Source organism: Aythya ferina (genome assembly GCF_964211825.1).
Source record: "Aythya ferina genome assembly, chromosome: 26".
In the NCBI taxonomy this organism is placed as follows: Eukaryota; Metazoa; Chordata; class Aves; order Anseriformes; family Anatidae; genus Aythya; species Aythya ferina.
Window position 1 is genome coordinate 4,071,059 of NC_140324.1, and position 26,235 is coordinate 4,097,293.

Here is a 26,235-nt window from a genome sequence, read left to right on the forward strand (position 1 = left end):
CAGTTGCGTCGCTCCTCGCCGCGCCGAAGCCAATGAGGCGCCGGCTCCCTTCCCTTCCTGCCGGGTCCTGCGCGGGAGCCGCGCCGCTCGGCTCAACCAATGGGAAAGCGGCGGGCGGTGATGGGCGGCGGGCTCGGCCTATGAGGCGGCGCGGGGGGCGGGGCGGCGGCCGGGCAAGATGGCGAAGACGTACGACTATCTCTTCAAGCTGCTGCTCATCGGCGACTCGGGCGTGGGGAAGACGTGCGCGCTCTTCCGCTTCTCCGAGGACGCCTTCAACGCCACCTTCATCTCCACCATCGGTACGGGCCGCTCCCGGTCGCTCCCCAGCTCCCCTCTGGTTCTCGGGAGGCTCCGGGGCCGCCTCAGCCCCGGGTCGCTGCGGGGCTGACGGGGCCGTGACGGGGCCGTGACGGGGCCGTGTCGCCGCGTGCCCGGGCCGCGGGTGAGGGAGGCTCCGCTTGTGGTGCCCCGAGAAGTCCCGGCCCCAGGCGGGAGGTGAGGGGGACGCGCGTGAGGCCGGTCTGTGAGGAGGAGGGAAGTAACGCGGCTGTTTCTCGTTCCAGGTATCGATTTTAAAATTAGGACCATAGAGCTAGATGGGAAGAGAATTAAGCTGCAGATCTGGTAAGGCTTTCCTTCTGAAGTGCTGTGAGTTGAGGTCTGGTAGCACGGTGTTAGTGCGGTGAGACCACGGCTGGGATATTGCGTCTGGTTCTGGGCCCCTGGGTTCAAGGACAGGGAACTGCTTGAGAGAGCCCAGCGCAGAGCCACGAGGGTGAGGAAGGGAGGGGAGCATCTCCCTAGTGAAGAGAGGCTGAGGGAGCTGGGGCTCTTAAGGTTGGGAAGAGGAGACCGAGGGGTGACCTTACTGATGTTTGTAAATATGGAAAGGGTGGGCATCAGGAGGACAGAGCCAGGCTCCTCTTGGTGGCATCTAATGATAATACAAGGGGTAATGGGTGCAAGCTGGAACACAGGAGGTTCCCCTTACATGTGAGAAGAAACTTTTTCGCTGTGAGGGTGACAGAGCATGGGAACAAGCTGCCCAGGGGAGCTGTGGAGTCTCCTTCTCTGGAGACGTTCAAAACCCACCTGGGTGTGTTCCTTCATGACCTGATCTAGGTGTTTCTGCTTCGGCAGAGGGACTGGACTGGGTGATCTTTCAAGGTCCCTTCCACCCCTTAACGTTCTGTGATTCTGTGGTGTGGAGTAGCAATGTTATCATCTTTTTTTTTTTCCCATTATGCTCTTCAGCTGTTTATGCTATCATAGAAACCAAAAATCAAGTTTTAGCACACTTAAAAATTGGCTCAACAATATTTAATTAAAAAATTTGGTGGCTTTCATTTGGGCATGGTAGCTTGAGTGGTTTGTGTGAGCCCCACTGTGTTCTGTGTGTTACAGGGATACGGCTGGGCAGGAGCGGTTTCGAACCATCACGACAGCGTACTACAGGGGAGCGATGGTAGGAGCAACACAGCTTGTGCTAAACATAAACCAAAGGGTGCAGCTCTCACAATCAAAGCAGCTGGGTTGTAATGCGGGACGTGTGTAACTCTCTCTCTTCCAAGATGTAAACTCTAACCTGGGTAAACACTTAGAGTCATGCTCCTGTTTCTTAGTGCGGTGCTGGAGCTGTACTGGGACAATGTGGGAGGTCCCAGAGGTGGATTTCCCCAGTGACTCACTACAAATACGTATCCGGTATGCCTTATCTAGCAAGATACAAACTGCAATTAAATGTTATGTACGGCTCCGAGCCACCTTTTGTTTTAATAGTGCTTGTTAAGTTGTTCTTTTCTGTTATGGACAAGTTTTTAACTCTTGCTTAAACTGATACTGAAATGAGGTGTTTGTCTCCTTACTCTTTAGGGCATTATGTTAGTCTATGACATCACCAATGAAAAATCTTTTGAAAATATTCGGAACTGGGTCAGGAACATTGAAGAGGTAATTTCTGCATTTACTTACTCGATATTGAAGCTGCTGTTTTCCCTCCAAAAATACATAGAAGTTAAATGCTTCAGAAATGTTATGTTTCTTAAAATAATGTGCTGAAGGCTATGTAGAAAAAAAATGAATGAAAATCAGTAATCAGTGTAGAATTTCTTGGTTAACAGTAATTCATTGTGCTTACACAGGAGCAAGCTTTTGTCCTTGTAGAGAGTAGGGTTCCTATAAGGTAATTATTTCTTGCCATGACAAGCAAACTGAGCTGTCATTATGCAGGACACACACTGAGCTATCAGTGCCTGCAGTAAGCTGCTGGGATCAGGTGTTTTGAGGGAGCTCATAAATCTACAGAAAATGCTTAGCACCACCATCTCTATTTTAAGTGCTTGATGACCTGAATCATTGTCTTATCGATATTTGTCTACAAAAAAATAAGAAGTCCTTTATTTCATTTGTTCCTACCTCAGCACGCCTCTCCGGATGTTGAAAAAATGATCCTTGGGAACAAATGTGATGCAAATGACAAAAGACAAGTTTCTAGAGAGCAGGGGGAGAAGGTAAGTGCAACAGCCTGGTCTCCCCCCTGGTTAGTTGTATTTATGGCCGTTCCTGCAGTTATCCAACTAATGTGAAACTTGCTTTTGTTCAGCTTGCAGCAAGCTTTGGAATTAAATTTATGGAGACCAGTGCAAAAGCAAATATAAACATAGAGAATGTAAGTACTGCAACCTTTCTTTTATTTATGTTATAGTAAGTGCAAACAAGCAACAAGAAAGCTTGCTCATCCTGATTGTATGCAAAACTCAATTGTTAGATGCTTCAGATGTGTTATTAAATACGTGTCCTTGCATCCTTTAAAGGCATTGTGTTCCCAACTTTATGCTAAATAATTTAACTTGAACTTGGTACTTAGACTGTAACACCAGGCCATTACAGTAACTGGTGTTAGAGCAACATCCTAAAAAAAAAAAAAAAAAAAAAGAAATGGGTTTATGCCTCTGCATACAAGAGCAACATTTACACAGGATGTCATTTGCCACTATAAAACCTGGGCGTGACCCTGCTGAGGGTGGTGTGTGCTCCTACACAGAGACATGGTAGTGAAGTTAGAAAAGATGCAGACAGGGGAAGGAGCATTAAAACCCAGAGGTGGGAAGGGCAGAACTAGAAACAAAATATTCTTCAGGAGCTTGGTGTGTGTAGAAGCTTGGGAAGGCAGCTTACTACTAAACAGAACTGTTGGAGTGCAAGCTGTTAACCGTGTAACTTCTGTTTTGTTACAGGCATTTTTCACTCTTGCCAGAGATATCAAAGCAAAAATGGACAAGAAATTGGTGAGTAACTTTTACTTAGTCCAATCCCTATTTAAAGAGGGGAAGAAAAAAGCCAAATACTAACTACTTTATCACAGTGAGTCAAAAAAACATTTTGTGGCATCTTTCATAGGGGATGCACTGAAGGTTATAGAAATGTAATTCTAGTTATCACAGGCTATGCTCTTGCCTTGGCTTATAAATATTTGGCTCTGCATTTCAGGAATTAGTTGCAGCAGGTGAGGTTTTCTAAATAAAATTCTTTTGTTTGTTTTATTGGAAGCCAAGTGAGAGGTTGAGCAGAGCAGCTTAATGTTACTTTTTGCTCTTTCTGCCTGGAGAACTGAATTGTATGAAGTCCCGGAGGCCCACTTCATTACGCTGTTCCTTATGAAATGAAGCTAATGAAGATTGCATCTACTTTTACTGAACATTCTACCTTTATGTGCCCAGACGTGCTGGTAGAGCTGTAATATTTTGGGTCTTGCTGACAGTTCTGAGGTATTTTAACAAGAGCCAGATGTCCTATAATTTTTCTAATCTCGTCTGCCTTTTCTTTTATGGAAAGAAGAATAGGCACAGTACGTGTTAGTCAAAGCCAACAGTATCAGATGCAGTTCTCTGACTTCTCATAGTGGCTGATGTAAGGGTCAAATAAATGAGTGAAGACTCCTGTTGATTTCTAGTTACCTTTTTTGTGTAATGAAAGGCTTGATTCAAAGTATGGATGCTAGATCTTACAACAGTACTAGAAGCTGTTAAGCATAAATAAGTAACTGAAATTCTTTGCATCTTCAGGAAGGCAATAGCCCACAAGGCAGCAACCAGGGAGTCAAAATCACACCAGACCAGCAAAAGAAAAGCAGCTTTTTCCGATGTGTTCTTCTGTGAGGGACACGGCCTTAATCTGAGCATCTGCTCAACTGAACTGGACTGTGCCTGTTCTGAGTGAGACTTCCTCTGTCTGTGGACTTAGCATTTTCAACACACATTGTCACTTTGTGACCATCTGAATAAGAAATTGTTTATTTTAGTAATTGTCTGACTCTTCAATTTTGGAGATGAAACAAGTTTATTTTTGTCAGATTGCCACTGGGCATATGCATTGTCTAGCAGAGGGAATACAGATCAAATGTGACCTGTAATAGCACCTTTGCTGACAGGCTTCAATCTTATTGTTCACATCTGTAATGTATCCAAATTAGAAAGATTAAGTTATGATCAAAATAAGAAACTGAAATGCCAATATTAATAAAGTACAGGGATGTGTACATGATACATGTGCATATCCATATCTAGATGCATATAAAACAGTTGCATCAAAACATCAAACAAATGCACTTAAGCAAGCAGTACAGGTATGTATATACCTTTTCAGAAGGTAGAAGGAAGCTTTCTACATCTCCACCTTTTTGCTACTACAGAGTAAATCCTTAATCTGCCTAATTACTCAAATATGTTTTTCTAGACAATCCACAAGTACAATTAGAGTAAAAAAAAAATTTCAAAGGAATCTATTTAAAAAAAAAAAAAAGTACTGTAAATGTAATGGTTCCTTACTATCAGGAATTTATTTATCCGTGTTAAAGATGACCATGTTTAATTAAATAATCCACACATTTAACAGGAGATAATAGATACAATGTGTCCCATGCAAATGATCTGTTGTCTGTTTTTGGAGAAACAGACCGTAGGGACATATTCAGCGTATAATATCGCAGTGGACAGCTTTTCCTTCTCCATTTGAGAATGACTCCAGACCTGTCATGATGTAGTAGCTAGTTATAAATTGTGACAAGAAAATGTATTGCACTGCTTCCAGTTGTGTGTTCTCATGCACACTTGCTCACATATGCAAATAAATGTTGCACATATGAACACTTTCTGAAAACAAACTTTTTAAACTGAGATTTGCCTTGCTGCTGTGTATTGATCATTTCAGATTTCAAGCAGCAACAAACCTGTTAATAGCGTGCATCAATGCAAATGATATTTAGTTCTCAATGGAAATATTTATTCTTATAAACACAGTCTTGTACATTCCGATGTATAAAATGTACCAGCCTAGTAAAGCACCTAGGTAGCCAGTTGCTCTCCATTCTGAGCTGTAAGCCTGACTCTAGTTAGATTGATAAAAGGAGCCAGTAAGAGCAATCTACTTAGAAGTCTGCTGTCAAGTAATTGGAATTATGGTATATTTGACCCAAATGAACATATCAGCTGTGTCCTGCAACTCACTGGATTTGTTAACGTGCTGCTTTGTTTACATTGACAACTGCACTTAAGGGTAAAATTAAAGCTCATTTTAATGAATTTACTTACCAGCTTTGCTTTCTTCAAGTTTGTGGTATTGCATTCAGGCCTCAAAGTAGCACTCATAAGTGTTACTGTAGTTAATTACGAATCTGATAGATATTTAAACTTTATAAATCTGCAGTATGCAATTGGGCTCAACAGGAATATTGCCCCTTTCTCTAAAATAAAAAGAAATTTTATTGCTTAAGTTACTGGATTATAAAAATGCATTTTATATGCCACCAACTTTTTCCTTTTAATAGCTAGCAGATTAAAATGAGCTCTGTTCATTATTAAAATCATATGTAAAACTTCCCTCTAACCAGTACCTTATGATGTTTTGTTCTTGTTTGTGTGTTTGCTTGTGGCTTTTTAGTGTGAGGACGTGGTGAACATGCACCACACTGAATTACATGCAGATGTATTTGTAGGATAAAATCGTATTAAGGTACTGAAGAGCCTTCTAGTCAGTATGTGCTTCAAAGGGTAGGTAATACACAGCTGTAGATTGGGCAAGCAATGCTACTATCTTCGTATAAGGATGCTTTTAAAACAAAAAAAAAAAAAAAAGACTATGCTTCAAAAAAATTACTGGGGCAAAATTGGGGAGGTGATTCAGGCATGGTCTGAATGCTGTTCTACACAAAACAGATCTGTTTAATGATTTGTTTCTGGCTTAGTAAGCGTGGTTTGTATCACAGCTATCCTTCTTCTTTAATATAGCCAGATGTTGCAGCCAGACATATTTTTGGAAATGACTGGAAAAATCAGTGGTTAATCTAACTTGATATCGTGGGGCTGTTCACCACGACAGTGGGTCTTGCCTGTTGACAGCATCTGAATAGATAACTTGTCCTGAGATGAGAAAGAAATACCACATTAACTGAAAAGTGGATAAAACTTGAAGGATTGATTTGTTTTTCATTCCCCATTTTCTAAATCTTATGTTACTATTTTGCATTTAAAAACTAACTCTGTGAACAACTTCATTTAAACTTATGCTGGTTGTTGCACGTGTTTATATACCTAATTTATATCATGATTTCCAAACTGATACGTTTTGTTCAAGGAACAATTATCTTACTGCCCGATCTCAGGAAGTTTCACACAGTTACTGTGACCTACAGTCATCACTGTACTTCTAGGGTATGCAGACTCACAGAAATTATATCAGTGTAAGCAATATGAAACCTCAAAATATGAATGCAAATGTAAGACAGGGAAAGGTTAAAGACACTGCAGTTGCATGTATGCTTGGCTATGTGTTGCTAAATGCTGACATCAAATGTTGGATAAGTACAATATGCAGTTGATGTTTCCATCGCATAATTAAACTGTGTTTTTTAAGCATGAATGTTATGAAAACACAATGATCAAAAGAGGTACTGTGTAAATGAATACAGGAATGTATTTATATGTAAGCTTTCCTTAACTAAGATGGAAAAAATCTGAAATTGGATACAGAATTTGTAAAACAGGAACTTAAGTAGATCCGTAAAGCTAACGATGCGCTTGCTACACGTTCTCAGTGTCTAAATACCACTAAAATATCAGGTAATCAGTTAACACTTGGTTTGTAGAGAAACAAACCCGTTTTTGAGCATGTTCTCAAACTCCCTTACTTTAATGAGTATCATAGAATTCTGTGGTTGACCTTATTTTTGAGGCTGATTGCAATTTTTCTGATAGTCTTCACCCTTTCAGGTGTAGAACTGTCAGTAGCTTATCTGTCAACAAACAGTGGAACTGCTGTTTTGATGCTTATGTCGTCTAGTTCCTGTGCAGATAGGCACATCTTATGTTCTTTGACATCAGAGCCTTATGCCACCATCAGACTTTCAGCCTCAGATTTATAAATCCTATGGATTATATTAAGTCTCTTTATTGCTGCTGAAAATTATTCGGTCTCTACTTTCACGTGGGATGCTAATCATCTTACTGCCAATTGTTAAGGGTTTTATTGTGGTGGCAATGTGTTTGGTTGATGCTCATACTCAAAAGCTACCGTGATTTCTTGCTCTCTTGGACTTGAAATGGATGGGGTTTAAGCTGGAGAGGAAATGAGCAAATGGCTGCTTAAAGAATGATCTCCATTTCTGCTAGAAGTTCATAGGGGTTGGGAAACAGTGATGACTAACTTGTGTCCTCGTTCATAGATGAAATAAAGATCTGTTCAATTGAACGTTAATGGTAATGTGCAGTCTGATTATTTCAGGCTGCCTTATTCTTTGACCCATTTCTTTCACTGATCACTGGAGTTCTTGTTTCTGTAGTTAATACATGTCTAACAGGCTGGTCTCTAGCCTTTCAGCAGGAATCATGCTCTAAATTGAGCATGAGTTGGGACTTAAGATTTTGTTTTTGAAGGGAACTTAAGGGAACCAGCATTTTAAAAAGCAACTGTAAACTGTGTGTTTAGAATGACCACTTTTGACTGCCACCCTTCCCACAACTGCTTTCTTAAACACTTCTCATTGATTTTCATGTTTGTATTAAAAACAAAACTGTTTTTATTACAGTATGTATGTTTTTACTCTGTTGTACAGGACCCTGAGCACTGCATAAATAAACTTCTTATGAAAAGAGAATTTTAAAAAATTAGTTTGTCAGTTCCGTTCATCATTACTACATACAGATTCTTGTGTGGAAAACAGGACACTTTTAAAAACAGAAAAGAGTGACAGGAATCTGGGAAAGGATCTTATTTTGTTGTTTAAAGTATGTTGACTTTTCATTACAGTTTCTAAAGTAGAGAGCACTTCCTGATACCTTTCTGTCCTGGTCCTCTGAACTGTAATGGATATCTGTGACACACTAGGAGAATACTTCAGCAAATTGCTTCACTGAACCGTTTATTAAAACTGGTAAAGCCGATCAGTGGCGTTGTTTACACAATTTTTAATTAAATATGATTTTTCTAAAATTATTTTCAAAGTAGGTAGCATTCTCAGGACTTCAAAACCTGAGCTGACTGAGTACTTACTGCACTCTTGTTAAGGAAGACCAAGTTCTGTGGGCAACAATATGTTTTCCTGAACTAGAACTACATTTGTCTCTCAGGGGAAAAGGAGTAGGTCAGTAGGAAATGGTATAGGGATTTGTGAATGTAGAGTGAGTCTATAATGTTTTTGTTTTTAGTGGATAGTAGGGTATTTTCTTAGGATTTTTTTTAGAAGCTAATTTTTTAGAATTTGATACAAATTCCTTTCCTATCTGCTGGTATCTGAAATGAAAAGTAAGATTTTTTTCTATATCACTGTCTAGACTTGCTGTAGTTGGGGAAGGGGATAGGAATAGACAATTTTAGAAAAACACACACCTGGGAAATTATAGAGAAATTTCAGTGAAGATGGATTGTTCCTTCTAAAGAGGTAGACAAGAGAAAGGGTTCTCTGACTGGTTCTGTTTCCAGAAATCGTCAGCTGTGGTCCTCTCATTTATCACTCTCATGGATGGTAGTCTCAAGAGAAATGATAGTTGTTGCAGGTTCAAGAAGCACTCCTATCATTAAGTTTTTCTAGGTTCAGATTCGAATGTGAAATGTGCTATTAAAAAAAAAAAAGGAAGCAATGTTAACTTACATACCAGTGTACTCCATTCAAGGGGATTGACTACAATTAACCCTAGGATGGTAGTATAAGTTGGAAACTATTCGGACACTTGCAAGAAATTGTTACATTAAATAAATGGAAGATTTAGAATGCTGCTTTTTATAAGTAATGCATCAGAAACCATGCATGGACAATGTTACACATCAACTGAACTAATCTCATACTTATCAATGTAGCCTAAGTGATAATACCAACTTTTATAGTTACTAGGACTTTTATTTTTTTTTTAATTATAAAAAAAATACATAGGAGATTCAAAAACCAATAATCACATACAAGCCTCTGCTTTCTCATGCATCTGGCAGCTTCACTAGAAACTGCCGGGAAAGGAAGACCAGTGATGTGTAATGACTGAGGAGACAGGAAATGCATGTTTTGGAGACTTCTGATAAAAACCAGAGCAATTAGGTATTATAAATTAAAAGCAAATATTACCTGAGGAAATCTGGAGCTCGTATTATCATGTGCTGAAAGTCTTCCAAAGAAAGCTTGCCGTCGTTGTCCAGGTCAGCTTCATAAATCACCTTTTCACATACAAGACGAACTTCTTCTGGGGTAAGCTCGTTGCGGGTCAGTTTGTTAACAGTTTTCTCCAGATCTGATTTGCATATGTAGTCATCATTGTTAAAATCTGTCAGAGGAAACAAAATGAATTCCATGTAAGAAAGGTCAGTATTTCACGTGGCTGACTGCCAAGACTTAATAGGAAGGGTTTAGTTTCCAGGCCGTAATGTACTGATGTAAGCAGAACTTTCAAATGAGATAGGAAGTTACACGTATTTGTATAAGAATTCAAGAAGAGCAAAATAAAAATACTGGTTTCATGTCTCTTTATCGTACCTAAGGTAACAATTGTGAATAGTTTAATGGCTAAATGTAGTCTAGTGATAATTAAATCATCCTAGCAAATCAGTACTACTGAATTAACTGTCAGTAACAGGAAGTTAGAGAAGGGGCTGTTTGGTTTTGGTGGGGGTTCACTTTAAGATTTTGCTGAATTGCAATATTTTATTTATTTATGTATATAAATTTGCCCTTGGAGAAAACTGCTAGAAGTGTGATCTCCACCTAACCCAAGTCAAAACCACACTGCAGCTTTATGGGCAACCAAATCCTTTGTGATGCACTTTTCAAGGCAGTTTCAAGTATTTCTTAAATCTTTATCAGTTCTTGAAAACTGCAGATAAATTCAAGTTGTAAATTTTATAGTAAATCCTAATCCCGATTAAATAAGAATAGAGACAAGGGGGTGTAAAGGGAGTTATTGGAGAGAGAATGGGTGTTTGAATGCAATGCAGAGAAAAGCTGTATTAAAAACACATCCAACTAGAAAACATTCTGGTGGCAAAATAGATTATTTTACATTCATATGTGCAGTTACAGGCTTTTCCCAAAGTTTTTGCTTTTGTTATTGTTTTTTGCCTATGTCACTCACCATAAATTTTAAAAGCATAGTAAGCTTTTAAGTCCCTGGGAGCCATTTCACTCAGCACAGAAAACATGTCCAAAAAGTCATCTAAAGTCATATTGCCGTCTCCATCCTCTGAGAAAACCTCAGCTATCCGCTGGCGGAATGGATTGTCCTGGGAAACATAACAGAAGAGCGAGAGAAGGTCATTTTTACTAGCATTTATTTCAGTGCAGATAAGATACAACTCGAGCAAGATTGTTTTTGTTGTAACCCCTTTTTGGCAGTCAAATACTCCTTTTTCGGCTCTTTTGTTCTTGTCTAATTTATCAGAGTTAGATACAGCTGCAGCTGCCTTCAACCACTGTTCAATTTCAGGGGATTTTCAAGGAATCACTAGAAGCTTCCAGAAAGACTTGACTTTAGTAGCCAAAATTTATTTGTATTTCATCCTCCCAGCAATTAGTACTGAATGAATTATTAAAAAAGGGTAGATTAAACCGAAATGTGTCACTTGATTCTTGTTGTGCTCTTCGGTCTGTACCTTCAGCTCTGGCATGCTGCCAATGAGTTCATAGGGAAGTGTCACGTCTGGTTTATCCGTGTAGTCGAGTGGAACTAGCTGTGGGGCTAGATCTCGGTATCTGTAAAACAGTCTGAAATAGAAAGAAAGGCTCGTTTAGGGAACAAGTCATTTAGACCTCTGAGATTAATGTGTTTGCCTTTTCCATCTCATTCTTCACACTCTGCATCCTTTACTGGAGGGTTGATATCAGTCTCTAAATAACGTTTGTTATGCCCTGTAGTTATTGTTGGAAGAGACAATATTAAAGAACAACATAGTATAAATGGTGGAAAATACAAAGCCTTCAGGCTTACAGAAGTACAAAAAAATGCTTACACAGGTTGGGCAGCCAAGCCACTACATAAGGCGTATCTAAAAAAAGATTTTTCACATACTTTCAGATTCACTTCTACATTGCCAGCAATGGTATTCAGACACACAGTGTATTTAGAATTTATGTATTTATGATAACAAGGCACATGACCTTCAACCTGAAGGTCCACTTAATCACTTTCAAACACACACAAAAAAAATTTTGCAAGGCAAAAGGGATCTGTTTTTCAAGTCCACAATGAATAAGACCAAAAATAACGAACTTAACTGGAGCATGAAAGAATCAGTTTAAATGTCAGAATAAAACCCTGGATGACTAAAGACAGCCAAAGAAAGAGATGTCTGGGACCAACTCTAGCAGGTTTTTATTCACTCCACGTATCTCTGTTTTTCCATAGAACTGAGGTTTGGGAGATAGAAAACATGCATAGACATTTGAATGCATTTACTACTTTTTCAGCATGTTATTTGCTTCAGTTCTTTATGCTAAAGGATCCCATTCATAGCTGTTATCAACAAAACAATAGGGTAGAATTTTAAAAGGGATCCTTATCAATAATAAATGTCTTATTCATGACGCAGAGGTTCTGGCATCTATTTACTACATGGAAAGGCAGATAGATTTCAGTTATTACAGATTCATTCATATTTCATTTGATATTGAATTCATACATGGATATCAAGGTTCTAAACAGGGACATTTGCACAAAATTGTTATTCATGCTCTGTGCTTCAGAGAGATTAGCAAATGATGTCTGATGACCTGTTGAGAAATGCAGGAACTGAATGAACAGTTATTATTTTCTGCTAATATGCCCAATGGTTAGTAAAGACAATGAAACTTCAATGTTATGTACATTACTATCTGTGTAAATATATATGTATTTATGATAGGAGAACAAGTTCAAGTTTTCAGTGAAGGCTCTCAGTCTCATATGAACGGAATACCAAACCTGTTTTTAGTAGATCCTGTGGCCAGAGATAAATGGAGTATTTGATGAGGCTCATGAAGGCTCCAGGAAAAATGCACCTTAGAGTACCACTACTAATTATTTACATGAAGACATGAAGAAAACGTGAATAACATTTGACAAAATCATTTATGATTTCGTAAAACAGGCTACATGTCCCAGTGACTAACAGTACACTTTGAAGTGCTTGACTATAAATGAGGTGAGGGAATGTGGAAGTCAATGACAAAGTACGCACTAAGATATACTCCGTTACTCTTATTTCTGGCATAGAGACTGGTACCTTAACATAAAATTTATCTGTACATAGTTACATAGTTTTTGTAAACTAAAAAAAAAAAAAATAAAAATAAAAGCACATTGTCCAAATGTATCACTTATCACTTTAATTTTGTATAAATATTTTTAATATCCTATACATAATCTGTTTTGTAGAAATTTCCATATTTTATACATAAAACGCACACACAAGACTCACCTCAAAATTTCTTTCCTTGTAAAGAACGTGCAGTCCTATGAAATAAGAAATGACATAATATGTAATGACAGGTTTTAGCATGCATTGGCCCTAAGTTTTCCACTACAGTGACTCAAATGGAATTATATTGTAATGTATGTGGCTAAGCACTAATACTCTTTCCTTTTGGCACGTAATTTATACTTTATAACCTTTCCTGATGTAAGAATCCAAGCATGTTCCTAAAAACCTTTGCTGTAATTTAATACTCTTACTTAGTAATTTTTAAAGAAACTGCTTAAAACAAAACAAAACAAAACAAAAAACTACTTGCCATTATTCAATATTCTGTCTTCATACCCATTTAGTTTGTTTTGTACCTGATATGCGTCCAGTTGCTCTGGAGTGAAAATGGTTTGCTTGTTGCCCATTTCTGGCTCTGACTGCTGAGTCTTGTCCTATCATTCTTTCCTCAAAGTCACCTTTATAGCTGGTCTGGATATTCAGATATTAAAAGCTACAACAATGAGGTTCAGGTAAAGCAGAGGATCAAGTAACCAGCTTCCCTATTCCACAGGCTGCAAAGAGTCATAATAGGAGCATTTCATCAAATCTCTAGTCTGACTACTCAAGGCTCTTATCCAGCATCACTCACCTGTCTCCTGTGTGCATAATAAAGACTCACGTTACAGTATTTAGCCAAACAACTAATAGGTTCTTGTTTGTGTCTTTAGAGCAGCAGATAGACTTCATGGACTGCACAATTTCATTCCTTCATATGGTAAATTACCTGAAAAGTGTTAGCAATGTCTCACTTTTCTCTATAATATGCATTGTGTACTGTCCACTAATGTTAATGGCAGTTTGCACTTAGGTAGTACCTATGAAGCCCTCTCAGTCTATTTATTCCCGCATTATCTATTAATGTACATTATCACTGGTTAGTGGCTATTAATGTGACATACATGCATGTAAGTACATATATGTTCTTTACACTGAAAATGCATGTGAATATGCAGGTTATACATAAAAACAGAAATGTGCTGGTAAGGGCTTTATGAAATGTGAAACACAAGGGCAGAGGGAGGACCTGACAGCACTACTACAGCCTGTGGTGGGCTGCCTGATTTATTGCCCATGGGTAGGCTGTAACATCTTCATTTTTTGGTCCTTCATACCGTCTGTCCAGGAGGTATGTCTGGTGTCTGATTTTTTGGTGGCCAAATCTACTCTCTGCAGTGAAGATATACCGGCCTTGCTCAAAATAAGCAAAGATCAGAAAATCATTAAGGTTAAAAAAAAAACCTTCAAGATCATGTGGACCAACCACCCTCCTACCACCAATGTCACCCACTAAACCATGGCCCTAAGCACCAGGTCCAACCTTTCCTTGAACATCCCCAGGGATGGTGATGCCACCACCTCCCTGGGCAACCTGTCCCAACACCTGACCGCTCCTTGTGAGAAGAAATGTCTCCTAATTTCCAACCTGAACCTCCCCTGGTGCAACTTGAGGCCATCCCCTCTGGTCCTACCACTGGTTATCTGTGAGAAGAGGCCGACCCCCAGCTCCCTGTAGAGGTAGTTGCAGAGAGCAATGGGGTCTCTTCTGAGCCTCCTCTTCTCCTGACCAAATCCCCTCAGCCACTCCTCACAGGACTTGTGTCCCAAACCCTTCAGCAGCTCCGCAGCCCTTCTCTGACCTCAAACTCTTTAAAACTCTTTAAAAGATGCCTCAGAATGGGTCTGTTCGGCGCGGAGCCGGGTGTGTGGGGAGGGCACAGGGCTTTGGGTCGGGCTCTTGGCACTGCCGGGCTCACGGGGCCGCCCGGTGCTGCCGGATTTTTCCCTCACAGGAAGAAAGGAAAAGAAAAAAAAAAAAAAAAAAAAAAAACAGAAACGGGACCGTTCTCGCCGCCAGAGGGCGGCTGGGGCGGCCATGGCGGACTACGAGGCGGTGCAGCGCGGCCCGCTGCGGCTTAAGGGCAGCGGAGCCGGGCTGGGGGCCGGCAAACGGTGAGGGGACGGCGGCGGGGGGGAACCGGACAGGGGCTGGGGACCGGGGCCGGGCGCTGGGGACCCGGTGAGGGAGTGGGGACCCGGTAAAGGGCTGGGAACCGGGGCCGGGCGCTGGGGACCGGGGCCGGGCGCTGGGGACCCGGGGCCGGGCGCTGGGGCCCCGGGGCCGGGCGCTGACCGCTCGCTGTCTTCAGGAAGAAGAAGAAGGCGAAGGACAAGGCCCAGATCCTGGAGCAGATCGTGAGCAGCAAGAAGCAGGAGGAGGAGAAGAAGCGCGGCCTGGATAAGCGGACCCCGGCCCAAGTGGCCTACGAGAAGATGCAGGAGAAGCGGGTAGGGCCAAGACCCCTCCTGGGAGTCCCAAAGCCCCAAAGGCTCCCTCAGATGTAGCCTCTGAGGGGTTACTGTGAGTAACCGGCCTCTCTTGTGTCTTCTTCCAGCAAATGGAGAGGATCCTGAAGAAAGCGTCTAAAACCCACAAGCAGAGAGTTGAGGTGAGCAGAATTATCCCGATATACTCCTACTCGCATGTATTTATCAGCACGCAGGCTTGCTAGGCTGGAGGAGCTCTTTTATTTTTGTGAAACACATAAGCTGTGAGAACAGCATCTTGTAATTCAACAGCGGTGATGTCTGCGTCATGTGTTAAATGTTTTGTTTTCTCATCCCCTAGGACTTCAACAGGCACCTGGATACTCTGACTGAGCATTATGACATTCCGAAAGTCAGCTGGACCAAGTGAATGGACTGCTTTTCGAGGCTTTGCATCAGGAGTTCTGTTTGTATTGAACGGGGTTGCCATGTAAATCTGTGTATTCTTGATATTGAGTATTTAATATATCTTCTGAACGTTTATGACCTTGTACTGTCTTATTTAATTGTATTTTAAAATCAAATGTTCAACAAAATTTCTTGGCTAGTGAACGCTGGTTTATAGAGTTGCAGAGAGCTATTTTTTTTAGTGCTCAAAGTCAGATTAAGGCCAAAGTCAATTGCTTTGAGCTAACTGGAAAATGTACTTTTATTTGTTCAATACTAACAGTTCTCCTTTTTAGAAGTGAAGAGTCAGCTTTTCTTGTAAGTTACAGGACCTGTATAATTTCTATCTATACATACTGGGGAGGAGAGGGTGTGTGCTGTGTTCTAAAATCCTCTTGTACCTTTACTTTTGATGTAACTTCTTATTAAAATCCTGCTTTCATCTTTCATTTTGGTGCTGACTTCCCTATGAAATGAGGGGCAGTGCACTGATGAGGAAGCAGTGCACATGGAGGAGATCGTTTTATGTGGATTAAACGTAACAACCTAAACCATATCCTTTGTATTTGCATTCACTGCTATGCGAAGTGCTCCTGTGGAGTTGTTTGTGTTGTTTTTGAAGTGCTTGCCTGCATTTACAACTGTTATTCTGAGAGGTGATGTGACTGAGGTACACTTACACACTCCAAACCCTCCCATTCTTTTTCATCCTGAGTGTTTTTCCTCTGCTGTCACTGATCCGGCCCTGGGCTCCCTCGTTACCCTGCTCGAGCCCCCCTCTGTGGGCTGCGGCTCCGTTTCGCAGTGGGGTCAAAGCCAGGATCCCGTCGGACTATTTAACAGCCTTTCAACTGTATTCTTCCGCCGTTCTGACAGCGCCGTGCGCGGATCCGTCCGCGCCGCCGGGCCTCGTTTCGCCGCTCCCCGCCGGAAGTGCCGCTGCCGGAAGCGGAAGTAGCTGTGGCCGTGGCCGGGGGCACGGCGGCCCGGACGGCGGCGCGATGTCGGCCAGCGCCGTCTACGTGCTGGACCTGAAGGGGAAGGTGAGGCCGGGCTGCGGCCGCCCCCTGCCCCGGGAGCTCCCCACCGGCCCCGGGCTGCCGCCGAGGGGCCGTGCGAGCCCTGGGCCCGCTGCGGTGCCCTCTCCGGGGCGTGCGGCAGCCGCTTGCCCCTTCCCGGGGCCTCTCTGCTGGCACCGCCGGGTTGATGTGGGGCTGGGGGGTCGCGCTGTGCCAGGGGAGCCGTGGCCTGTGAGTCCCCTTCGCGGTTATAGCTGCTGGGAGCAGCAGGGCTCTTGTGCATCCCGCCTCGGGTAATTAAACTCTGCTTTAATTGGCGGCGGTTCGTCCCAGAGGAGTTGGTGTTTTCCCATCTTAAAGGTTGTTGTTAGGGTGTGTGCAGCCGTATATGGGGAATAACTCTAGAAAATAGCACAACGCAGCTCGGGGATGAAAGATTAGGATTTGCATTCTAATCAGCAAACTGTTTTGCTGTTGTGGTTTGCATTTATAGTGTGCAGAGAGTGTGCTGATGCTTGGCGGCTTTTTCGTTTTTTATGTTAACTTAGAAGCATTTTAAGTATCTCAGGTGTTGGTCTTGCATGGTAACATTGTGTCTTGAAAGACAAAGTGCAAGGAGTTGTATTTTTTTTTTTTTTATAGGTTCTCATCTGTCGAAATTACCGTGGAGATGTGGACATGTCAGAGGTGGAGCATTTTATGCCAATCCTTATGGAAAAGGAAGAAGAGGGGACGCTTTCTCCTATTCTAGCCCATGGAGGAGTTCGTTTTATGTGGATTAAGCATAACAACCTATATCGTATCCTTTCTACTGCAAATAGCTTGCATTTACTGATATGCCAAGTGCTGCTGTTTTACTTTCATTATTTGTTTCTAAACGCAAAGCTGGAGAACAGGAGGCTCGTACTAAACTAAGTGGTCTTATGCATGGCATACTGTAACATGCACCAGCGGCACAGTGCACAGAGAAGTGTTTATGATAATTTCACTTCAACAAATTATTTTCTTAATGTTTATCTTTACCTCTCATTAGGCCAAATGCACTGCTAATTAACTCTTAGTGTTTGGGCCAACTGCAATTAGCTAGATGCTTTTAAAAATGCACTCATTAAACGTTTTTAAATGGTAATTTTGAATGTATGCTCCTGAATGGCCTTTATCAGTTGTTGCAACTTCTAAGAAGAATGCTTGTGTATCACTGGTGTTTTCATTTTTATATAAAGTAGTTCAGGTGAGTAGCAAATCTCAGAAGTAACCTCCATCTTTTTTTTTTCAGCACAGTCTAAAGCTGATTTAAACAAAACGTACAGGGCTTTCACTTAAAAAAAAAATAATTCTTTGGGTATTTTGACTTTGTATTTGGTTATTTTGTAGAAATATCTTCCTAATATTAGTGGTGGAATTGATATTCTCTAGCTGAGTAAAGGATGTGGCACGTTGCTGTAAGTAGTTGCACAAGACCTGCAAACACAGAATAAAACTGAACTTGATGCAGGAGTGGTGACGTGTCACGTACAGATTCTGTTTGGTTCATCTGTACTGGGCATGAAGAATATCTTCCCCAGAATAAATATTTTTCATCATAGTTAAGCTGCTTCTAGCATTCTCTAGCCCTCATTTAATTGAGGTGGGTTTTCCTGAGGCTAATTTTCTAAACAGAACGGTGATCGTGAATTACGGGCCTTGATTTGGGGCTTTTTTTAAAACTATTTTAAATGTAAGAATACGTTCTGCATGTGCTGTAGTTCCTCATCTAATATTCTCCACTTTCCCCTCCCTCTTTTTGTTGTTGTTCTCTCAGGTTTTTTCTGAATATTTCAAGGAGTTGGAAGAAGAGAGCATTAGGGATAATTTTGTTATTATTTATGAGTTGTTAGATGAGCTTATGGATTTTGGTTACCCGCAAACCACTGATAGTAAAATTTTACAAGAGTAAGTATCAGTTATCAGAATATTTAATACTTGGTAAAACTTAACCTTGTAGTATCCAACGGGTAGGGCTCAAAGGGTTGTGGTGAATGGGGCTACATCAAGCTGGTGACCATCGCCAGCGGGGTCCCCCAGGGCCCCATCTTAGGGCCAGTTCTCTTCAATGTTTTCGTAAAGAATTTGGATGGAGGACTAGAAGATGTTTTAAATAAATTTGCTGATGATACTAAACTGGGAGGAGCTGTCTTTTGAGGGTGGAAGGGCCTTGCAGAGTGATCTGGACAGATTCAAAGCTGAACATGAGCCAGCAGTGTGCCCTGGCAGCCAGGAGGGGCAACCCTATCCTGGGGTGCATCGAGCATGGCATTGCACGGTTGAGGGAGGTGATTGTCCCACTCTGCTCTGCGCTAGTGCGGCCTCACCTCGAGCACTGTGTACAAAAAGGATGTGAAACTGTTGGAGAACCTCCAGAGGAGGGCGATGAAGATGGTGAAGGGCCTAGAGGGGACATCGTACAAGGAGCGGCTGAGGGCACTTGGCCTGTTCAGCCTGGAAAAGAGGAGGCTGAGGGGAGACCTCATCGTGGTCTACAGCTTCCTCACGAGGAAGAGTGGAAGGGCAGGCACTGATCTATTCTCTTTAGTGACCAGTGATGGGACCTGAGGGAATGGAGTCAGGCTGTGACAGGGGAGGTTCAGGCTGGATATCAGGAAAAGATCCTTCACGGAGAGGGTTGTCGCGCACTGGAACAGGCTCCCTAGGGTCGTGGTCACAGTACCAAGCCTGTCGGGAGTTTAAGAAGCGTTTGGGCTGTGCTCTCATTCATAATTCTGAATTTTTGGGTAGATCTGTGTGGTGCTAGGAGTTGGACTCGCTGATCCTTGTGGGTCCCTTCCAACTCAGGATATTCTATGAACTGTTTATTGCTGATGTGAGTCTGACTTTACAAAACATAATTTGTTTTTCAACCCCATTATGTGGTTGTAAAGGTACATCACTCAGGAAGGTCACAAACTTGAAACTGGAGCTCCACGTCCACCCGCCACTGTTACAAATGCTGTTTCGTGGAGGTCAGAAGGGATAAAATATAGGAAGAATGAAGTGTTCCTAGACGTTATAGAGTCTGTTAACCTTTTGGTGAGTACGTTCTCCTTGAACTTTTAATGAAAACTTAGTAGGAAGTCTTGAAAAGAGCTGATTGTCTGAAAAACCTACAAGGTTATAATAAAAAATTAGCCTAACTATGGTTAGTGCACTGCGATGCTTAAAACAATTTGTCTGTCATGAAGACTGAGTATATCTTAAGGACACTGAATGGACCAATAACGCTTTACTTGGATATGTGCTCTGTGCCTGACAATTCCAAAGCTAATTTCTGACATGTCCTTTCCTCCTCCTCCCTCAATCTCTCCCCATCTTGTCCCTGATCAATTATACTCAACTGGATTGATTTCTCAGGAGAAAGACATCCAAGAAAACGTGGGGCATGAGGATGGGGTGGGAGTATTGTTCGGTGTCATGTCAAGGCGATCTTACCTTTCTTTTCTTTGCTGTCCAGGTCAGTGCCAATGGAAATGTGTTGCGGAGTGAGATAGTTGGATCCATCAAAATGCGAGTCTTTCTTTCAGGAATGCCAGAGCTCCGCCTTGGTTTAAATGACAAAGTTCTCTTTGATAATACAGGCCGTGAGTATTTCACTGATGGCTTGGTAATCATTAAGGCTGTTCTCTGAAACCTTAGGCTTGGGGATGCTTGAAGCTCAGGTGAAAGGATTTGTTCTAAAGTGATAGAAATACTTTTTTTTTTAATCAGAAAACTGCATTAGGTTTGGCATGCTAGTACCAGGAAAAGATGGAATAGCACTGTGAACGTGGTAACTATCTGGGCTTCCTTTTCTCTTTTCATTGGGAGTTCCATAGTCCTAAAAAACTACAGCAGGCTAAACCAAGGTGGGGGAAATAGCAGCAGGCAGCTACTTTGCTGTGTAGCTGGCTGTGATGAGGCTTCAGATGTAATATGAGAAGCAACTTGAAATTTTGGCATATGTTTTTTGATAGGTGGCAAAAGTAAATCTGTAGAACTGGAAGATGTGAAATTTCACCAGTGTGTTCGTCTCTCTCGCTTTGAAAACGACAGGACGATTTCTTTCATTCCACCTGATGGAGAGTTTGAACTCATGTCGTATCGTCTTAATACCCATGTAAGCCTGGATGTTTGGGTCTGGACTATAGCAATTTTTTATATGAGAATAATTTAGACTGTAGGCGAAGTTGCTAATGGCTTTCCCTTATTTTTTTTTTTTTGTTCTTTTAAGTATGGGCAGCATAGTAGTTGTGAAGTCAAAAGTTAATAGCAAAACTTTGTGCTTGCTCTTTTTGGAGGAAGTAAGAATGAGTTTAGAAATAACTTGGCAGCAAGTCTCCATCTTTTCAACTGCTATTGAAACTGCTCCCAAAACACCATTTGGATGATTTATATATTTTTTTTTAAGCTAACCACGTGATGAAATGATAGCGTGGCAATTCATTATGCTTGACAACATCAGTATAGAGTACGTTAGCCACAACGATAAAGATAGCTTTCCTTTTGAGAAAAGGAAAAGCTCAGTATAGAGGAGGTCTGTAATTTGCAACTATGACAGGAGACAAGAAGTGAAAAGTCCTTAAGTTTTCACATGAATTTAGTTGGCTTTTTTCCTTCCTTTTAAAGGATGGTAGTTCTGAATTAGAGTTGTTTTTAGGGATTGTCATTCTTTAACCTCTTCAAAAAAAAAAAAAAGCTACAGGAAAAAACACCCACATACATTCCAAAATATTTGATAACTGAAGATGTTTGGAACTAATCAGAGAAAGCCTTTTTTTTCCCTCAAGCCTGTCGTTTTTGCAAGTTTGGTTTTATGTCAGTTCTTGATTATTTGTATAATTACTTCCCAAAAAAACACCTGTCACTTCAAACACTGCAAACTTTCTTTGTTTCTGTGGGATTCAGGTATTGAGTGTAATTTTATGTGGAAATGATATTGTTGTGACCATGTTGAAGTAAAATCTACACCTGTTGAATGTTTTTCTGATCAGGTAAAACCACTTATCTGGATTGAGTCCGTCATTGAGAAACATTCCCACAGCCGCATCGAGTACATGATCAAGGTCAGAAGTTTTAAAATAATTATGGCTACTTTTAGTCTTCTCTCTCATTTGTTTTCAGTGCTTGGCCAGCAGTGCATGTATTTTTGTACAAACATCTAACATTTCTGTGAGACTTGCATCTTTTTAGAGAAGTTCGTTTGTTCTCTGTTGTATTGCTTTCTCAGTAGACTGGGGTGGAGGGGAATTGTGTGTCTCAAAGCTCTCTGAACTTGCTCACAGAATGGAAATATTTAGAGACTGTTTTTTCTCCCTTTCCTTCTTTAGGCGAAAAGTCAGTTTAAGCGTAGATCAACTGCCAACAATGTAGAAATTCACATTCCAGTACCAAATGATGCAGACTCGCCAAAGTTTAAAACCACTGTTGGAAGTGTCAAATGGGTTCCAGAGAACAGTGAAATTGTCTGGTCCATCAAATCTTTTCCAGTAAGTATTATTTTTAGTCTTTTCACCCAACAGTACAATAATTACTTAAAGGTAACATTTTATGAATGTTCAGACTCAGCCTAAAGCAAATTCTAGCAGTATTTAACAAGTAGTACTGGCCTCTTCCCCGCTTTCTCGGATGAAAGATTGGAGATTGCGAAGAAATAAGATAGAATAGAATAGTTCAGTTTGAAGATACCTAGTCCAAATTCCTGGTTTATTCGGGGCTAACCAAAAATTAAAGAGTGTTAATGAAGGCATTATATTATCCAAATGCCTTAAACATTGACAGGTGTTGAGCATCAACCACCTCTGTAGGAAGCCTGTTTTAGTGTTTGACCACCTTCACTGTAAAGAAATTTTTCTCTTATGAGATTTGTTTAATCTTTTCAGCTGGGATGCATTTTCAGGACAAGTTAGAGATTGGGTTTCTGAGCAATATCTGTGGATGGTGTAATCCCTTGGCCTAGATGTAGCAGCAGCTGTTTTAGTTTTGTCAGCCTGTGCTTCTTGGGTGGTGCCATGAGCATTACAGCTATCTCACCATTTAATCAGAATAGTCAGAAAGAAAACTTAATTTCTTACATTTTCTTTGAGTATGAAGCTGTAAGAAAATGAGTTATGCCTCAGGCTTGTCTTAAACTGATCTGTATTTAAAAACAAGTGCTTCCTTCTAAGCTCTAGAGAATATCTGAAATGTTCAGTGGAATTCAACAATTTGATATTATGTATAGAAAACAACTTGTATTGTTGGAAGCTCTCTTGTTTGTTTCAAGAAAAAAAAAACAAACACATCTTCATTTTTGGTAAGGGTGGAAAAGAATATCTGATGAGAGCTCACTTTGGACTTCCAAGTGTTGAAGCTGAAGATAAGGAAGGAAAACCTCCCATTAGTGTCAAATTTGAGATTCCATATTTCACCACTTCAGGAATCCAGGTTAGTAGATGAAAATAGAAATACTAGTAAAGCTTGTGCTAGGCTTTTAACACAAAAATTGTTGTTCAGCCTTGTAGCGTTGTCTGCCTTGTCCTTAGGACTCCTGACTTACCTCCTTTGTTCTGTGTTTTGTCTGCTGCACATACATCTTCCTGTACCTCACATGAAAGTACCATGACTCCTTGTTTATTAGTATTACAAGTCTGGACTTCTCCTACTTTAGGGGAACCTCTTAATGAGAATGAGAGAACTGGCTGCATTATTTCAGATGGAAAGCATGCTGTTAACACAAGTGTTAGGGGTTTATCCTTATATTTACATCTGAAAGTTTTGCTTTTCTAGATGACTTCTGTTCATTGTTATCCATAAAACACACCTTTGACCATCACTATCCCCCCAGTTAGTTTTTTTTTTTTTTCTAAACACTGCTTGGCTGACATGGAAGACTAACATAGTACATCCTTCTTTCCAGGTTCGCTACTTAAAGATAATTGAGAAGAGTGGCTATCAGGCTCTCCCGTGGGTTCGTTACATTACCCAGAATGGAGGTAAATTGGAAACCAATGGGTTGCAGACACCTCTGTCTTGCATACTTTGTTTTTCCAGGATATACCTACAAATTGAAATGCAAAAACAGTTTGCTTGTATTCTTTGATGTTAAACTCTATACTATAATGTTTTGCATTCGTGTTTGCTGCTTTTTCTAGTCACCTTTTCATTGCTGTCTAAATGAAAAACTCAGTAGGATAGTGCAGTAGTGCTGTTCACTGAATCCAAGCTTAATTAGCAAATACTTGAATTTTGGGGGTATGTAAGTAAGGAAATGTCTCATACATATCACTTTGTCAGCTTTGGGATGAATAGTGTGTGCTAAAAGCTACTAGCTCTGTTAAACAAAAAACCACTTCCACTTCTTTGTTTTTGTTGACTTTTTCTGGCTTGGAAGCTTGTAATCACCTTAATTGTTTTAAAGCCCATTTTTGTGCTTATTCTACATGAAGATCTGTCTTTTTCCGATTTTCTTTATCTCTTCATCCCAATTTACTAATCTGCTTTATTACTTCTAGTGAAAGACAATGTACTAAATCTGGTTTTGCTTTTTTTTTTTTTTTTTTTCTCCTTTTACAGACTACCAGCTTCGAACACAGTAAAACAACTTCCAGGCACCACAGATAACAAAACTTCAGGCCTAGAATTTGTTTGCAGAAGCTTCTTCTGTGGTACTGAGAGCTGTGAATGTTGTTGCCAAGGGTCTTGTCTCTGCAAACTTGGATTGGGCAGGAGAAAGATTGGAAATTTAATGTTTTCAATAATGTGTTTGAGCATTTGAACCATTAGTATTGATTGTGTGAATATTTATTTCATTCTTAGAACATGCTGATCTTGCTGCTAAATGCTAATTACATTAGGAGTAGCCGTTACCGTGAAGAGCCAGGAATACAGAATGAACCTTGAGAATGTCTTGTCAATGCCTTGTTCATTATATTCACAAAGTTTCTAGTATTCATATTTTAGGATCTTTAAAGTCATTGGTAGTGTTATCCTGCAGATTAGGTAGACAATTGTGCAATTACATGACTGCTGAACAGTTAGTTGTATTTAGCCCGAGGTATTTATTTTTTTTTCTGGGCATATGGGTGCCTTAACTCATTCAGAGCTCTGTTAACTTATAAAATTTTAAGAAATACAAGTTAAAACTATCAGGAGTCCAAAAATACTACTTGCTCTTTTTGCATGGTTTCAAACCAATTCATCTGACAGAAGAAGTTGTGGGTTTGTACACGAATAAGTAGGTGTGTTAATTGAGAACAAGAGGTGGTGGAAAACGTCTATGGGAATATCTCTGTGGAAGCAGGATTACTAGTTGATGTTAGTAGGGATGCACACTGGAGAGTTTCAACCCTGTGATACTCCTTGGGTATGAAAACCCTATGCCAATTAACTAGTATTTGCTTTTTCTTTATTCATAAGTCAAATTCAAAACTGTAAAGTGTGAGGTTTTCTTTAAGAGGGAAAAGAAGATTAAAGCAATTTTGCAGGTGATGAAATCCTGTAGGAAGATTTTTTTTTTTAATGATTTTGTAGCTACTATTCACTTTCCCCTCCCCCAGATAATGATATACTCCAGCCTATTCTTGATGATTGTTTACAGAGAGGCTGAAAATATTGCTACCATTCTTCAGGCTTGCCTTTTTGTTTATTTAGGGCAAATACTTCCCTTTTTGTTAGAGCTTGCTAGAATTGCTTAACTTTATTTGCTCTAAAGGGGATGCTTTCTTTCTCTGTCTCCATTTGTAAGTAACTTATAACTTCCTGGCAGAATGGACAACAGATGAGAATGTTATACTTAAAGGTATTATTTTTTTTACATGCTGTTTCATTTTTCTGAGAAGCTAAGGTTGGCATGGGTGTACATAGTTATTTTGATTTCAGAAAAAAAAATAACAGCTATCAGTATTTTCTTTAAACAATTTTTATAATGGTTTGGTTAGAATTTAGTACTCCAGGCAGATGCTAAATTTAAACCATCAAAAGCTAAATATATGTGCACGAAGGTGATGTATACACTGTGTGCAAGGTTCTCCACACTACTTTCTTGGCAGTTCTTGACTCTCCCACAAGATTGAAAAGTATTTCAGACATAGTCCCCACTAAATCCGTGTAGGTTATATATCTCTGTATACAGTTTCTGTTATTAGTTTAAGAAAATCAACTAAATTCCCCTGAGATGCAGCTGCTGTAATGTTAAATAGAAAGAACAGTCTCAGAAGAGCGTGGCATCCAAAGGTATCGAGGCAATAACAAGACAGTTAGCTGGTTAGGCAAAGATAGGTGTGGACAAGTATTTTCTGGAGTAAGATTACTGTATTTGTCACCCAACAAACTTGATATCAAAACAAATTAAATGACCTTGTTCAAGATATTGGTTCCACTACTCACTTTTGTTTGAACAACTGAGTTTATGACTGGACTAAACATTTTATATTAAAGCTGTAACTGGTTGACCGATCACTTTACCTGGTGACTATTCTTCAAACTGTTAATTATTTGCCTGTGAAATGTGACTCTTAAAAGCTTCATTTGTTTTCCTGTT

General features: G+C 40.4%; 4 protein-coding genes across 12 annotated transcripts; 3 read left to right on the plus strand and 1 right to left on the minus strand.

Moving 5' to 3' along the window:
- Positions 1–147: 147 nt before the first annotated feature.
- On the plus strand, positions 148–5,886 carry RAB8A (RAB8A, member RAS oncogene family). The gene is made up of 8 exons (XM_084498780.1): positions 148–302; positions 567–627; positions 1,408–1,468; positions 1,876–1,953; positions 2,424–2,513; positions 2,606–2,671; positions 3,240–3,290; positions 4,068–5,886. Exons 1-8 carry the CDS (start codon positions 179–181, stop codon positions 4,158–4,160), a joined length of 624 nt encoding a protein of 207 aa, XP_084354906.1. The 5' UTR covers positions 148–178; the 3' UTR covers positions 4,161–5,886.
- A 2,162-nt stretch (positions 5,887–8,048) lies between these two features.
- CIB3 (calcium and integrin binding family member 3) lies at positions 8,049–14,781 on the minus strand. 9 transcript variants are annotated; one of them, XM_084498786.1, is made up of 8 exons: positions 14,620–14,757; positions 13,565–13,699; positions 13,290–13,404; positions 12,931–12,965; positions 11,128–11,239; positions 10,611–10,758; positions 9,611–9,806; positions 8,049–9,109 (listed from the first exon to the last, which is right to left on the minus strand). In XM_084498786.1, exons 3-8 carry the CDS (start codon positions 13,338–13,340, stop codon positions 9,088–9,090), a joined length of 564 nt encoding a protein of 187 aa, XP_084354912.1. In that variant the 5' UTR covers positions 13,341–13,404; positions 13,565–13,699; positions 14,620–14,757; the 3' UTR covers positions 8,049–9,087. The 9 variants fall into 9 exon arrangements, with proteins under 9 accessions (XP_084354912.1, XP_084354911.1, XP_084354907.1 ...); XM_084498785.1 differs by lacking the exon at positions 13,565–13,699 and adding an exon at positions 14,000–14,163; XM_084498781.1 differs by lacking the exon at positions 13,565–13,699 and having other exon boundaries at positions 13,290–13,426; positions 14,620–14,781.
- Positions 14,781–16,243, plus strand: FAM32A (family with sequence similarity 32 member A). The gene is made up of 4 exons (XM_084498790.1): positions 14,781–14,925; positions 15,123–15,261; positions 15,369–15,422; positions 15,602–16,243. The coding sequence occupies exons 1-4, from the start codon at positions 14,849–14,851 to the stop codon at positions 15,668–15,670; spliced, it is 339 nt and encodes a 112-aa protein (XP_084354916.1). The 5' UTR covers positions 14,781–14,848; the 3' UTR covers positions 15,671–16,243.
- Positions 16,244–16,579: 336 nt separating this feature from the next.
- AP1M1 (adaptor related protein complex 1 subunit mu 1) lies at positions 16,580–24,596 on the plus strand. Its single transcript, XM_084498773.1, has 12 exons — positions 16,580–16,730; positions 17,349–17,505; positions 17,870–17,937; positions 18,508–18,638; positions 19,625–19,772; positions 20,194–20,320; positions 20,693–20,835; positions 21,710–21,781; positions 22,046–22,204; positions 23,016–23,141; positions 23,614–23,689; positions 24,270–24,596. Exons 1-12 carry the CDS (start codon positions 16,689–16,691, stop codon positions 24,290–24,292), a joined length of 1,272 nt encoding a protein of 423 aa, XP_084354899.1. The 5' UTR covers positions 16,580–16,688; the 3' UTR covers positions 24,293–24,596.
- Positions 24,597–26,235: the final 1,639 nt, after the last annotated feature.

Excerpts from the sequence above, each read along its gene's own strand:
- RAB8A (XM_084498780.1), top strand. The coding sequence starts at position 179 with ATGGCGAAGACGTACGACTATCTCTTCAAGCTGCTGCTCATCGGCGAC. Across the intron at positions 1,469-1,875 it reads CGTACTACAGGGGAGCGATG|GGCATTATGTTAGTCTATGA; the intron begins GTAGGAGCAACA and ends CTTACTCTTTAG. Across the intron at positions 3,291-4,067 it reads CAAAAATGGACAAGAAATTG|GAAGGCAATAGCCCACAAGG; the intron begins GTGAGTAACTTT and ends TTGCATCTTCAG.
- CIB3 (XM_084498781.1), bottom strand. The coding sequence starts at position 13,340 with ATGGGCAACAAGCAAACCATTTTCACTCCAGAGCAACTGGACGCATAT. Across the intron at positions 10,759-11,127 it reads GCAGCATGCCAGAGCTGAAG|GACAATCCATTCCGCCAGCG; the intron begins GTACAGACCGAA and ends TATGTTTCCCAG. Across the intron at positions 9,110-9,610 it reads CGAGCTCCAGATTTCCTCAG|CACATTTCACATTCGAATCT; the intron begins GTAATATTTGCT and ends TTTTTTTAATAG.
- FAM32A (XM_084498790.1), top strand. The coding sequence starts at position 14,849 with ATGGCGGACTACGAGGCGGTGCAGCGCGGCCCGCTGCGGCTTAAGGGC. Across the intron at positions 14,926-15,122 it reads GGGCTGGGGGCCGGCAAACG|GAAGAAGAAGAAGGCGAAGG; the intron begins GTGAGGGGACGG and ends CGCTGTCTTCAG. Across the intron at positions 15,262-15,368 it reads AGAAGATGCAGGAGAAGCGG|CAAATGGAGAGGATCCTGAA; the intron begins GTAGGGCCAAGA and ends GTCTTCTTCCAG.
- AP1M1 (XM_084498773.1), top strand. The coding sequence starts at position 16,689 with ATGTCGGCCAGCGCCGTCTACGTGCTGGACCTGAAGGGGAAG. Across the intron at positions 16,731-17,348 it reads TGCTGGACCTGAAGGGGAAG|GTTCTCATCTGTCGAAATTA; the intron begins GTGAGGCCGGGC and ends TTTTTTTTATAG. Across the intron at positions 22,205-23,015 it reads GGTCCATCAAATCTTTTCCA|GGTGGAAAAGAATATCTGAT; the intron begins GTAAGTATTATT and ends ATTTTTGGTAAG.